General features: G+C 38.1%; 1 protein-coding gene and 1 non-coding gene across 4 annotated transcripts in view; both read right to left on the bottom strand.

Moving 5' to 3' along the window:
- Positions 1-4,065: 4,065 nt before the first annotated feature.
- The window catches only part of SLC15A2 (solute carrier family 15 member 2), a 36,505-nt gene continuing 24,950 nt past the window's right edge, over positions 4,066-15,620 (bottom strand). For all 3 annotated transcript variants that reach the window (XM_029940713.1, XM_029940714.1, XM_029940712.1), the window contains 3 exons: positions 6,132-6,278; positions 5,196-5,300; positions 4,066-4,856 (listed from right to left, as the gene is read on the bottom strand). In XM_029940713.1, coding sequence (XP_029796573.1) covers positions 4,680-4,856; positions 5,196-5,300; positions 6,132-6,278 — 429 coding nt within the window. In that variant the 3' untranslated portion in view covers positions 4,066-4,679. The remainder of the gene's footprint in view (positions 4,857-5,195; positions 5,301-6,131; positions 6,279-15,620) is intronic.
- On the bottom strand, positions 13,895-14,091 carry LOC115293134. Its single transcript, XR_003909383.1, has one exon. It is a non-coding gene; the product is annotated as a U2 spliceosomal RNA (small nuclear RNA).

Genomic DNA, 15,620 nt, shown 5'->3' with positions numbered 1-15,620 from the left:
CCATGAGATCATGACATGAATTGAAGTCAGACACTTAATCGACTGAGCCATCCAGGCACCCCTAATAACTACAGCTTTTAATGTAAAGTCCAGGCTCCTACTCTTATTGACCACTAATGTTGGAAAAATCCCAGGACTAATCTTTGACTGTCCTCCCTAAATACATTCACTTCCTAGGTTATCTCATCTAATCTCATGGCTTTAAACACCATTCATATGCTGAAGACTCTCAAGTTTATACCTCCAGCTCTAGCCTCTTAACTAAACTTCAGACTCATGAAACTGCCAAGGCACTCAACATCTCCAACTGGATACCAAATTGGCATCTGAAGTTCAACATTCACAAAACAAAAGTCTTAGTTACTTTACACCTCACGCCTATTCTTAATCCTAGTCTTCCTACTCCCCCCAAATTGCACCATCATTCATTCTCGTTACTCAAGACTCTAAGAGTCAGCATTGATTTATTTCTTTCAAACCATATATGCAAACCATACTCAAATCATGTCAGTCCTACCTAAAGTTAAATCCCAGGTCAAACCATTTCTTCCCACCTTCACTGTGACCACCCTGTCCAAGTAATTGTTTTGTTTGTTTCTTAACTTCTAATTCTTCTAATTGGAATCCCTACCTCCATTCCTTCCTGCCAATGGACAATTCTCCACTTAGCAGCCAGAGTTATTCTAAATATAGAGTCAGATTATGTCATTCCCATGTTCTAAATCTCCAACAGTTTCACATCTCACTTAGAATAACATCAAAATGTCTATTCATGTCTTGTGCCCATTTCTTCATTGGATTATTTGGATTTTGGGGGGTGTTGGGTTTGATAAGTTCTTTATATATTTTGGACACTACTCATTTATCAGATATGTCATTTGCAAATATTTTCTCCTACCCCGCCAGTTGGCTTTTAGTTTTGTTGATGGTTTACTTTCTTGTGCAGAAGCTTTTTATCTTGATGAGGATGGAGATAGAGGTATTATACTAAGTGTCAGTCAGAAAAACACAAATATCATATGATTTCATATGTGGAATTTAAGAAACAAAACAAATGAACATAGGGAGAGGGAAGGAAAAATAAGATATAAACAGAGAGAGAGAGAGACAATCCCTAAAAGACTCTTAAATACAAAGAACAAACTGAGGGTTGCTGGAGGGGAAGTGGGTGGAGGGATGGGCTAAATGGGTGATGGGCATTAAGGAGGCCACTTGCTGGGATGAGCACTGCGCATTATTTGTGAATGATGAATCACTGGGTTCTGCTCCTGAAACCAATACTATACTGTATGTTACTAACCTGAATTTAAGTAGATAAATTTTTTAAAAAACCAGTAACATCAAAATTCTTACTGTAGTCACAATGCCCCACATCATCTGGTCCCTCGCTTCTTCTGAGTGCATCCTTGTCCTTATTGCACCTCACTGCAGCCCTGTAATATTGTCCTTCTTGTTCTTTCTCAATATACCATAACTTCCTCCAGGCCTGCGTTCTTTCTAGGATCTTGACAGTGAGTCAAGATAAGTGAGGTAACCTTGCACACAGGTATAGCAGATGTTTCACTTTTGTTTTTCCAATACCTAACTTGGTGAATGGCATATACTGAAGCTCAAAGATGTTTTTGGATAAACAATAGCTCTCTTTAAAAATTGGACATTTTATGGGGCACCTGGGTGGCTCAGTTGGTTGAGCGTCCGACTTTGGCTCAGGTCATGATCTCATGGTTCGTGGGTTTGAGCCCCACATCAGGTTCTGTGCTGACAGCTAGCTCAGAGCCTGGAGCCTGTCTTCAGATTCTGTGTCTCCCTCTCTCTCTGACCCTCTCCTGCTCATGCTGTCTCTCTCAAAAATAAATAAAAACATTAAAAAAACCCATTTTTTAGAAATTGGACATTTTATCCAACCATCTGGTTGTAATATGAACTTATGGTAGAGTTGCCAAAAATATCTAATATTACCTAAGGCTGTATTAACAGAAGTATATTGTTTTCAGAAAGGCAGGTCTTACTTCCTCTACTCAGACCACTTGGCTTCAGGTATCAGATACTAAGAAAGCTTTTGAGTCACTGAAACATTTCAGGCAAAATACATTTCTCAGAAGAGGTAAAAAAGAATGTTGAAAGGGCTGGACTGTGCCCTGTGAAAACCCACTAAAGAAGGTAAAGGAACTGAGAATCTTTAACCTGATGTATACTTACTTGATGATTGAAGCAGAGACACAAAAGCCCTCCCCAAATGGCAAAAACTCTGCCATATGAAAGAGAGGGTTATGCTTATTCTTGTTAGCTAAAAAGGGAAGAACCAATGGTAGGAGGTTTCAGAGAGGAAGGTTTTATTTCAGCATAAGGAAGAATGACCTACCACAGCTTTTCCCAAACCATAGTTTTGTAGATAACTACACCATTTTAGGCTAAACAAAGTGTTTTCTGTCTTTACTGCAGGATTTCTCAGAATATTTACTATTAACTTCTCTTTAAACAATACTTCATAGAAGAGATTGAGTTACAGCTGCTCAGAAATAAACAGAATATCTTCTGAAGGAGTAGGGTCAGGTTCACTGGAAGATATCTGGAGAAACTGAATAGTGTTACTATCACCTCACTGTTTCTGAAAACATGGTCAGTAAAACTGAAATATATAACACTGGGAAACTGGAGTAACTTCTCTAATTTGTTACCTTTACTATGTGAGACTCAACACAGTTCTAGATAAGAATAATGGAGCAAAATCAATGGAAATGAGACCCTATTGTACAGTGGTTCTGAATTTTTTCCCCTAGAAATACACCACAGTATGACATCCCCATGTCTGTCCACTGGTTCATTCATTGTGTGCAAGGTTTGACCTTTTTCATTAACATAGAAACAAAAAACCCTCATGTTCTACCACTTTTGTCATCCCCTTACAGATTTCGATGGGATCTTTATATGGGATCAAGCCCCTCCACTGAGCATCACTGTGTTTAAATCTAGAGTGTTATAACTTTTTTTAATAAACAGGAAATTCCAAGGAGAAATGGCATTTAAAAATTATAGAACTGATGAATAGATCAAGAAGATGTGGTATATATATATGATGGAATATTACTCAGCCCTAAAAATGAATGAAATCTTGCCATTTGCAATGATTTGGATAGAGCTAGAGATTATTAGGCTAAGTGAAATAAGTCAGAGAAAGACAAATACCATATGGTTTCACTCATATGTGAATCTTAAGAAATAAAACAAATAAATATGGGGGAGGGAAAAGAGGAAATCCAAGAAATGGACTCTTAACTATAGAGAACAAACTGATGGTTACCAGAGTGGAGGTAGGTGGGAGAATGGGTTAAATAGACGATGGGTATTAAGGAGTGCACTTGTGATGAGCACCTGGTGGTGTATGTAGTGACGAATCACTGAATTCTACATCTGAAATTAATATTACACTGTATGTTAACTAACTAGAATTTTAAATAAAAATTTGGAAAAAGAAATTACAATTATGGGGAAAAATAGGAAAAACTATCAAAATATATCCACTACTTTGAGGCTGAAGAGGGTAATAATAAAACACAGGAAGTTGAATTCATAAAAATATTGTTATTAAATATCTGTGGCAATAAGCCATAAATTATGTAATTGTAAGAAAAAGCTGACCCAAAAGCACTGAAAAGAAATGGTTGGAAAATTATAATTAGCGTCTATAGTAAGGCATAATCCAGCTGAAACACTGCAGTTTCTAAGAGGAATGTGCAGTAGAAAAATGGCTCAACAAGATTTATTTTTTTAAGTTCATTTATTTATTTTTGAGAGAGAGAGGGAGAGAGATTCCCATGCAGGCTCCATGCCACTGCAGAGCCTGATGCAGAGCTCCATCTCATGAACCATGAGATCCTGACCTGAATCCTAATCAAGAGTTGGACTCTTAACCAACTGAGCCATCCAGGCACCCCAAGATTTTTACAATTTATACTTGTTCTTGATTTCCAGAACCATGCTTACCATATTTAATTTGGTTTCCAAAGATCTATCGGTATGAAGAAAAGGGTATTTGGGTTAGTAAATGCCATAATTATCAGAAAGAATATTTCTTCTGTGTTTTAATAAAATGTCCTTTGTCTCTTACCACTTGTAGTGAAAAATTTACTAAAAAGGTCTTATCAAGACTAGGTAGCTGACAGGCCAGCCCTGAACCAGATTGCGCACGATACATACCAATTCATGAGGTCTTAGTGAATAGTATAATTATGTTGCTTATGAAGAAACTTGAAATACCATTTCTGTCATTCTACAATTTTGCCCTGGAATGAGCACCTTAAAAAGTGGAGTCATTAGTTCTAAATGGCAAGTAAAGGGATTCCTATGTAACTTTGCCTAACTCCAGAGACAATTTCAATTATACATTTGTGTTTTTAATGGACATTTAGAAACACCTAGCCTGCTTCAGCCATACTACACAATGGTTACAGAATTTAGTAATTGATGGGAAAATATAAAGTCTCGGGGGAATTGCATTTTAATGTACTGGAAAATCCAGTCCTAGAACTGCTTCTATCATAGGAGAAAAGTGTAGGAGATCATCTCAGATGCAATGCTACTTCGCTTCCCTAACGAAGCAGGAGAAAAACATGCTTTAAGATGGGTGATGGCCAAGACCAAAGCCAGAGATCGGGGTCTGGACAGAGTCCAAGGAGGCATTAGAGCTTTGTCTTCTTGGTCTCCAGGTTGATCATGTTCCCTTGGGTATGGGGAATCTGCTTATCTGCTGGCTTCTGTAAATCCTCTGGCTTTACAGGAACATAGTAGTAGCCCATGATGGAGAAGATCAGGCAGACCACCAGCAGGAGACAGGAAAACAAAATGAATTCTGCCCACTGCAGGAAGAAATAAACATAAGAGAAGAATAATATGGAGAAACTTGAAACTAAATGGATCTTATTGGATGAGCAGATTGACTCAGGGTCATCAGTGTAGGCAGAGGTTTGCTAAAAGAAGAATGGGTCACTCGGCCTCTCCTCATATGGGCCTATCGTGGCCATTACTGCCACTCTTAGATGTCTATTTTCCTGGCCGCGTCTGTTTATATCTAGCCCATCTCTTGCCACAGCACTGAGTGGGGAACATGAGGGGCAAAGGAATGGGGGAAGAGAGAGAAAAGGAACGTGGAGGGGTAGTCATGGGTAGACAAGCTCCTGCTTCCATCAGATCCATACCTGCACCAGGCCACTGAACTGTGCCACAACAAGCACGATGATATTCCCAACTGCGACTGTCAACAACCAGGCTGCCTGGAGTACAGATTTCATGCTAGAGGGAGCCTAGAGAGGACACAGATTTGTGAGGAAACAAACTTCCCACACCGTCCATGTGACCCATGCATCCAGAAAACTTCTCCCACAAAAGCTTCCAAATCTGAACTCCCACCCCTTCGCCCAAATTCAGCTATGGTGTTTGATTCAGGGGTTGGTAATAATGTTAACAGTAAAAATAAGATGGAGCTCTTAATTGAATATTTTAATTATACCATATAATCTTCATTATACCCTAAGAAATAAATTCTATCAGTATTCTTATTTTATACATAAAGAAAAATAGCATCAGAAATAATTTACTTGTTCAAGTTTTCACAATAGGTAGTACTGTCAGAATTTGAACATGGGCAGTTTGACTCCACAGTCCTTATTCTTAAAATAAGAAATTAATATATATTTTAAATTGTATTTATTTTTGAGAGAGAGAGAGATAGAGCATGAGCAGGAGAGAGGCAAAGAGAGAAAGGGAAACACAGAATCTGAACCAGGCTCCAGGCAACGAGCTGTCAGCACAGAGACCAACACAGGGCTCAAACTTGTGAACCACAAGATCATGACCTGAGCAGAAATTGGATGCTCAGCCTTCAGTGCTCCTGAAGTCCTTATTCTTAAAGTACCCTTTCCTATATCCCAAACAGCATCACCTTCTATGCTACACTGCCATGATTCCGGGAGTCAAGATGATTCACTGTTCAGGGTTATATGTAAGGCATCTACGGCCAAAAAATATAGAGGTCTTGACCAGTATCACATACCTATTTAAGGCAGTGCTGGGATTAAAACTCATCCTTCTCTGAGCAATATATCCACCTCCACTTTTCACTTGCAAAAACTTACCTGAGAATAAGAAAACTCAAGTCCTGTGACAGAGAACATGACCTCCCCAGCTGTAACCAGGGCATATTGTGGGAGCTGCCATGCAATGGACAGTTTGTTGGCTGGAATGTCTTTCATCTTCCAGGCCTGAGGATCCTGATTGGTACTCTTAGTGAGGGAAAGAAGAAATGGGCTTATTAGCAGAAGAAAGTAAATATTTCTGACCTACAGCATTTGTGATCTTATATCCATCCCCTTTTTGTATTTTCATCCTACAAAAGACACTGAACAAATTCTATAGGATTTCAGTTTTTGAAATTTCTTTTGGTAACACTGCACTCACCTACCAGGCTTCAGTCAATCAGATGCCATTATTGACGAAGTCCTTAAAATGGCAAAATATTTTGATATTGTAGTTCAGATTTCCATCATTTTGACCTATAGATATTTTGATCCTGGCCAACATTTTATTTGTTTTAATTTTTTAAATGTTTATTTATTTTTGAGAAAGACAGAGACAGAGACAGAAAGAAGGGGAGACACAGAATCCAAAACAGACTCCAGGCTCTGATTTGTCAGCACAGAGCCCAATCCGAGGCTTCAACTCATGAACTGCAAGATCATGACCTGAGCCAAAGTCAGATGCTTAACCAACTGAACCACCCAGGCCCCCTGACCAATATTTTAAATATAAAATGGCATCTAAATTATATAAACACAATACATTTTCAGCATGTTCCTGAGAAAGTTTACTTCATTGCCCAGTTTCCTATGTAAGTACAATTACACTGTTTTTTGACATTTTTCATTAAAATTTTTATTTTACTAAAATTATTTTTATGAAAATCAATTATTTTCTTGGTATACCTTATACTAAACATTTTGTTGATCAGTTTAAAAAATATATATCAAATACTGCCTGCTATTTTTAATTCGATTTACTGGCCATTATTTTTTAATTCAAATCTCACATATTAAATTATGTCAAAAAGAGACAATTTTTCTGTAGAATTTTGGTCAAAAATAATTTTTTCAGGGTTCCTTTTTTTAAATTAATGTTACCAAATATATGTAATTCTATAATCTTCATTTCTTTGAAGGTTTTTAGATATGGTTGATCTTATTTTATATAGGTTATGTCTACTAATATTTGTTATAAATGGAATAAAAATTCTAAAATCACATGTATTTCTTGAAGTGAATTATTAGGTAGTAGGTATAATACCTAAGGTATAGTGTGATTAAAACAGCAGTTAAAACATCAAGATTGAGGGGAGCCTGGGTGGCTCAGTCGGTTAAGCGGCCGGCTTCGGCTCAGGTCATGATCTCACGCCCCGCGTCGGGCTCTGTGCTGACAGCTAGTTCAGAGCCTGGAACCTGCTTCAGATTCTGTGTCTCCCTCTCTCGCTGACTCTCCCCTGCTTGCACTGTCTCTGTCTCTCAAAAATAAATAAAAACCATAAAAAATTAAAAAAAATCAAGATTGAAAATCCTTGAAATCAAAAGTATCTGACATCCAAATGTCCTTCATTTTCTAATTCAAAGGGTCATTATGTTCAAAATAGATAAATTTTCTTCAGTTGATACTATGAACAATAATGGGCATATGCTCAGGTTCTCTTAGGCTAATAGAAGACAATGATCTGAGCTTCTAAATCAAGGTCTCACACTCAAACACCCGTAGCTAATTAAGATAATGAAGGAGGCTAAATGGGAATGATGGGGGCTGTGGTAAAGTGGATAGCACAGGTCCCATCTAAAGGGCATAGCCATTACAGCACCAGCCAATCGACATGGTAATACTTGTAATTAAATCTTCTGATTTTGTTTTAAGAAACATTAAGAGAGGAGAGAAGTTAAGATGGCAGAGTAATAAGGGAACCCTGGGCTTTTCTTGTCCCTTGAACACAGCTAGATCAGCATCAAACCATTTTGAAGATCTAGGAAATCAATCTGAGAATTATTCCTCATTAGCCTAAGAACAATTTACATAATTTGAGGGAGAGAATGTGGCAGGCATATGGTACAGAGAGGTGAAATGGGGGAAAGAAGAGCTGTGGTGCTGCAGAGGGGAAGGAAGCCATTTTCACAGAGAGGAAAAAGAGAGGGAGAGAGAGCAGCACATTGGGTTTGTGCAAAAAAGCACCCCCCCCCCATGAAAGCAGTTAGAAAGAGTAAAAACATGCACAGGGGACTGCACAAGAACACTGTTCCCTAAAAATATTTGATGGGGTGGGGGGAAAGGAGAGGGTTTCAATACCACCAGGCTTTGATAAACAAAGTCTCAAGTTTCAGAGGTCAGCCTCTGGTGGGTGGTTCTCTGGTGAGGAAGCAGGGCAGAACCTCTTGGAATGGGCAGCATAGTCTGAAGACTCCTTGGGTTGCATAGGGAGAATGGGTTCCCCTGCTTGGAGTACATTTTGTAGAGGTGATACAGCCTCTCCATGGGCAAAAGACCCAGTGGGCACCATCAAGCTGCCACATTCACCCGTATAAAAATAGACTGCCGGAGGGCAGCGAAGCCTGGAGCAGGCTGTGTGTTGCAATTTACCACAAACTCTGAGCTCCTACTTCTGTGGGGTAGTACAACCAAGTGGGCCACAGTGTAGCAAGATCCTTTTCTCTGGAACAGTGTGGGGTTTTGAAACAGCCATTCCTCAGATAAAACTCTGGAGGGAGGCACTCCCTGGTAGGCTGACAGCTGGGAGACAGGGGGAAGGTAGGGAGCTGATGGATGCAGGGGACACAAAAGGGGTGACTGATTGCATGTCTGTGAAACTAGGGAGTGGGGTGAAGGCATTTCCACCATTAGCCCACAAACACTAATCAACTCCAGTGAGATAAACAGCGCCACCAAGTGGAGAAGAGAGCTGTTACACCAAGCCCCGCCCCCTTGTGCCCTCAAGGCACATCAATCACTAGGGCGAGTAGGCCTGAGGTCAGAGCAGTAGGTCTCTCCTACAGAAGACCAGCAAGCATCCCCTCCCTGAGCTTAGTCCGCTGACCACAGACTGCTGCAAAGTTTCAGCTATAGGGGAAACTGGATCTAGCTTCATTTGGCTTTTTGTTTGTTTGTTCATTTTTTGTTGTTCCTTCTGTTTTTCTTTTGTTGTTTACGTTGTTGTTTTCCTTTTCTTTTGTTTCTTGATACAGAAAAAGCACAATTTTTAAATTTTATTTTATTATATTTTATTTTTAACATTTTAAATTAAAAAATTTTTTTCTTTCTTCTTTTCTCTTTTTTTCTATTAAGCCTCTATTAACAAACAGACAACAACACACCTAGGATCTAACTCCCTTTATTTTTCATTTTTATTTCATTCTATTATTGTTGTTTTTTCTTTCTAAAAATGACAAAATAGAAGAATTCACCTCAAAAGAAAGAACAGGAAGAAATGATGGCCAGGGACTTAGTCAATGCAGATATAAGTAAAATCTCAGGACTAGAATCTGAAACAATGATTATGGGGTACCTGGATGGCTCAGTCAGTTGAGCCCCACATTGGGGTTTGTGCTGACAGTGGGGAGCCTACCTCAGATTCTGTCTCCTTCTCTGCCTTCTCACCCCTCTCAAAAATAAACATTAAAAAATATTTTCAAATAAATAAAACAATGATTATAAGGATACTAGCAGAGCTTCAAAAAAGCATAGAAGACACCGCAGAATTCTGTCTGCAGAGATAAAAGAACTAAAATCTAGTCAAGCCAAAATTAAAAATGCTATAACCAAGATGCAAACCCAAATGGAGGCCACAAAAATGAGGATGAATGAGGCAGAAGAATAAATTAATGATATAGAAGATAAAATTATGGAAAATAATAAAGTTGAAAAGAAGAGGGAAGCAAATGTTAGCGATCACAAAGGCAGACTTAGAGGACTCAACAATTTGTTTAAACATAATAACATTCATATCATAGGAGTCCCAGAAGATGAAGAGAGAGAAAAAGGGACAGAAGGTTTATATGAGCAAATTATAGCTAAAAACTTGCCTAATCTGGGGAAGGATACAGACATCAAAATCCAAGAAGCACAGAAAACTCCCATTAAATTCAACAAAAGGTGGCTATAGCCAAAACATATCATAGTCAAATTCACATAATACACAGACAAGGAACAAATTGTGAAAGCAGCAAGGGAAAAAAAAGTCCTTAGGCCAGGTTTGCAGAAGATCTGTCCACAGAAACTTGACAGGTCAGAAAAGTGTGGCAAGATATAGTCAACATACTGAATGTAAAAAATAAGCAGCCAAGAATACTCTATCCAACAAGAGTGTCCTTCAAAATAGAAGGAGAGATAAAGAATTTCCCAAACAAAAACTAACACAGTTTTTGACCACTAAACTAGCCTTATAAGAAATTTGAAATGGGACTCTTTGAGCATAAGGGGTGGGGGGTGGGGCGACAACAAAAACCAAAAGCAAGAAAGACAAGGAAGGACTTGAGAGCAGCACCAGAAATACTAACTCTACAGGTAACACACTGGCACTAAGTTCATAAATTTCAATAATCACTCTGACTGTAAATGGATTAAGTGCTCCAATCAAAAGACAGGGTAGCAGAATAGATAAAAACAAGCTCCATCTATATGTTGTCTACAAGAGACTCATTTTAGACCTAAAGATATCTGCAGTTTGAAAGTGAGGCTCTGGAGAACCATCTATCATGTTAATGGACACCAAAAGAAAGCCAGAGTAGGCATTCTTATAGCAGATAAACTAGATTTTAGAACAAAGACTGTAATAGGAAATGAATAAGGGCATTATATCATAATTGCTACATGAATCAATATCAAATATAAATAAGCTCATTGATAATAATACAATAATAGTAGAGGACTTTAACACCCCACTTACAGAATGAACAGATCACCTAAGCAGAAAATCATCAAGAAAACAATGGCTATGAATGACACACTGGACCAGATATATTAACGGATATATTCTCTCCCCTCCTCTGGACTGGTTATTCTGGTTATAGGTTTGCTTAAACAGGCATATTTAATCAATTCTCTTGATACATGTTCTACACCTCCTTTGTTACCTTCCTTTCTCTCTCTCTCTGAAATAATCAGACTATATAGTTTCTCAGGGTAACGTTATCTTCGTTACTTGTTATTGACCCATGAATTCAGCAAAGTCGAAGGTTACAAAATCAACATATAGAAATCGGTTGCATTTTATACACCAATAATGAAGCGACAGAAAGAGAAATCAAGAAACTGATCCCATTCACAATTGCATGAAAAAACATAAAATACCTAAAAATAAACCTAACCAAAAATGTAAAAGATCTGTATGATGAGAATTATAGAAAACTTATGAAGGAAATTGAAGAAGACACAAAGAAATGGAAAAACATTCCATGCTCATGGATCGGACAAATAAATATAATATTGTTAAAATGTCAATACTTGTCGTATCCCGCGAGCCGGGGCCACTCATTCCCGGCATTCGGTGGTACCTATTTCTTCCGCCCCAACCAACTGGCAGGGCGGAGAATCGTCGCGGGTCCTTCTCCTGAGAGAGGGAGAGAAAAAGGGCAGGAGGGAGAGGGAGACGCAGAGAGTAAAGACAGAACTCACAGTTTTCCGATCAGGCAAAAGAGAGAGAGCTTTATTCAGAAAACTGTCTTTTATAAAGGTTTCAAGGTGGGAAAACAGAGCAGCTGACCAAGGTCAGTTACCAGGTAAACAGAGTCAAATGAATATCAAAAGAAATGCCCAGATTTGCCTCAGCAATGCTGGGAAGAGGGGAGTTAGCACTGAATAATCCAAAATACGGTTTTGATCTTTTGTGCACCTTGGCCACTCCAGGCTGGCCCAGCATGACAGACGCCAAAGTTATTTTGACCAGGAAATGGCAGTCTCCAGCCTCTAGATGCAAGTCTTGTTTGCTGGTTCATTCTCTGGAGAGTGATAATCCTTGCCTGAGGCAGACAGAAAACTTGGCAGCCCCCGACAAATACTACCCAAAGCAATCTACATATTCAATGCAATTCCAATCAAAATTGCACCAGCATTCTTCTCAAAGCTAGAACAAACTATCCTAAAATTTGTATGGAACCTCAAAAGACCCCAAGTAGCCAAAGTAATATTGAAGAAGAAAACCAAAACAGGAAGCATCACAATCCCAGACTTTAGCCTCTACTACTAAGCTATAATCATCAAGACAGTATGGTATTGGCACAAAAACAGATACAGAGACCAATGGAATAGAATAGAGAACCCAGAACTGGGCCCACAAATGTATGGCCAATTAATTTTTGATGAAACAGGAAAGAGTATCCAATGGAAAAAAGACAGCCTCTTTAATTGGTGGTGCTGGGAGAACTGGACAGCAACATGCAGAAGAATGAAACTAGACCACTTTCTTATTCCATAGACAAAGATAAACTCAAAATGGTTAAAGGCCCTGAATGTGAGACTAGAAACCATCAAAACCCTAGAGGTGAAAGCTGGAAACAACCTCCTCAACCTCAGCGGCAGCAATTTCTTATTCAACACATCCCCAAAGGCAAGGGAATCAAAAGCAAAAATGAACTCTTGGGACTTCATCAAGATAAAAAGCTTCTGCACTGCAAAGGAAACAATAAAAAAAAAACTAATAGGCAACTGACAGAATGGGAAAAGATAGTTGCAAATGGCATATCAGATAAAGGGCTAGTATCCAAAATCTATAAGGAACTCACCAAACTCCATACCCAAAAAACAGAAAATACAGTGAAGAGATGGGCAGAAGACATGAACAGACACTTTTTTCAAAGAGGCCATCCTGATGGCCAACAGACACATTAAACAATGTTCAATGTCACTCATCATCAGGGAAGTACAAATCAAAACCACACTGAGATACCACTTCACGCCAGTCAGAGTGGCCAAAATGAACAAATCAGGAGACTATAGATGCTGGTGAGAAATGCCCCCCCCCCCCTACACTGTTGTTGGGAATGTAAACTGGTGCAGCCACTCTGGAAAACAGTGTGGAGTTTCCTCAAAAAACTAAGAATAGAACTCCCCTATGATCCAGAAATAGCACTGCTAGGAATTTACCCAAGGGATACAGGAGTGCTGATGCATAGGGGCACAATGTTCATAGCAGCACTTTCAACAACAGCCAAATCATGGAAAGAGTCTAAATGTCCATCAACTGATGAATGGATCAAGAAGATGTGGTTTATATATACAATGGAATACTACATGGCAATGAGAAAGAATGAAATATGGCCATTTGTAGCAATGTGGATGGACCTCGAGGGTGTTATGCTACGTGAAATAAATCAGGCAGAGAAGACAAATACCATATGTTTTCACTCATATGTGAAAAGTAGAAACTTAACAGAGGACCATGGGGGTGGGGAAAGGAAAAAAATAGTTAAGGAGAGGGAGGGAGGCAAACCATAAGAGACTCTTAAATACTGAGAACAAACTGAGGGTTGATGTAGGTGGGGTATAGGAGAAGGGGGGTGATGGGCATGGAGGAGGGCACTTGTGGGGATGAGGACTGGAATGCTCATGGAAACCAACTTGAAAATAAACTACAAAAAAAAAAAAAAACCCACAACCCCCCCCCCAAACTTCATATGTTGAAGTCCTAACCCTGAGTTCTAACTGAGAATGTGATCTTATTTGGATATAGGTTTGTTGCATATATAATTAGTCATTTTAAAATAGGGTCATTGGGGTGGGTTCTAATCCAATATGGCTAGTATCCTCATTAAAAAGAAGAAAGCTGGACACAGACAAGCATACAAGAAGAATTTCATATGAAAATGAAGACAGAGATTGGGGTGATTCTTCTACACATCAAGGAATACCAAATGTTGCCAGAAAACCACTAGAAGCTAGAGGAGAAAGGTATGGAAAAGATTCTTCTTCACCAGCCCTTAGACGTAACCAACCCTTGGTTTTGGATTTCTTGTTTTCATTATTAAACTGATAGAACAGACACTACACTTGATCTTAGCCAAAAGGCTGAGAAGCGATCTTGTTTTCATTATTATAAGACAATGAACTTCTGTTTTTAAGCCACATAGCTTTTGTGCCTTATTATAGCAGCCTTGGAAACTACCCACTAGGTTGTTTTATTATCTGAATGTTAATTAAGGTAATTGATTAACAAACAAAAACCTCAACAAACTAGAAATAGAAGGGAACTTAATCCAATATATGACATCTATGAAAAAACCACAGCTAATATACTTATTGATAAAAGACAATGCTTTCCCCCCCAGAAAATGTCTGGTTTGACCACTTCTATTCAAAATTGTATTGGAGGTTCAAGCCCTGGCAACTGCTTAAGAAAAAGAGATAAAAGACATCCATATTGAAAAGGAAGAAGTAAAGCTATATCTATACAGATGACATGGTCTTATATGTACAAAGTCCTAAGGGATCCACTAAAAAAAACATTAGAACTAATAAATGAATTCATAAGGTTGCAGGATACAAGATTAACATAATTCAATTGTTTTTCTAGGGGGTATCAGTCAGGGATAGAGCATTTGATTGCAAGTGTTTTCCTACACACTTGCAATGGACAATCGGAAAATGAAATTAGAAAAATGATTCCATGTATCATAAAGAATAAATACTTAAGAATAAATTTAACAAAGTAAATGTAAAATCTATACTCTAAAGATTATAAACATTGAAAAAATTAGGTTTTAAAGAAGATCTAAATAAATGAAAAATTTCATGTTCATTGATGAGAAGATTTAATATTGTTAAGATAGCAATATTCCTGAATCACCTACAGATTTAATGCAATCCGGGTCAAAATCCCAGCTGGCTTCTGATTCTAAACTGATCCAAAATTTTATCTAGAAATGTATAAGACCCAGAGGAGCCAAACCAATCTTGAAAATGAAGAATAAAGTTGAAGGACCTATACTTCCTCATTTCAAAATTTTCTACAAAGTAAGAACAGTCAACTGTGGTACTGGCACAAGAATAGACAACAGATTGATGGAATAAAATTGAGAATCTAGAAATAAGCCCTCACATTTATGGTCAGTTGATGTTTGACCAGAATGTCAAGGCCATTTAATGGGAAAAGAATAGTCTTTTCAACAAATTGTGCTAGGACAACTGAGTATTCACATAAGAATAACGTTAACCCCCTAGCTCATATCATATGCAAAAATTAACTCAAAATGGATTAAAGACATAAATATAAGAGCTAAAACTGTAAAATGCTTAGAAGAAAACATAGGCATAAATTCTCATGACTTTAGATTAGGGAATGGATTCTTAGAGATGACATCAAAAGTACAAGCAACCAAAGAAAAAATAGATAAACTGAACATCATAAAAATCAAAAACACTTCTGCTTCAATGGATACCATCAAGGAAGTTAAAAAGTAACTTATTGAATGGGGAAAATATTTTAAAATCATATACAGTATTTGATAATGAACTTAGATCTAAAATACATTGTAGTACTTGTTTTGCTTGTTGGTGGTGTTTGCTTATTTAATACATTCCGTCAAGGACAGAAATTACATGATGGTTTT

The sequence above is a fragment of the Suricata suricatta genome, chromosome 5 (assembly GCF_006229205.1).
Source record: "Suricata suricatta isolate VVHF042 chromosome 5, meerkat_22Aug2017_6uvM2_HiC, whole genome shotgun sequence".
Lineage (NCBI taxonomy): Eukaryota > Metazoa > Chordata > Mammalia > Carnivora > Herpestidae > Suricata > Suricata suricatta.
The sequence above is the reverse complement of the archived record's forward strand: the minus strand, read 5'-3'. Positions and strand labels throughout refer to the sequence as shown.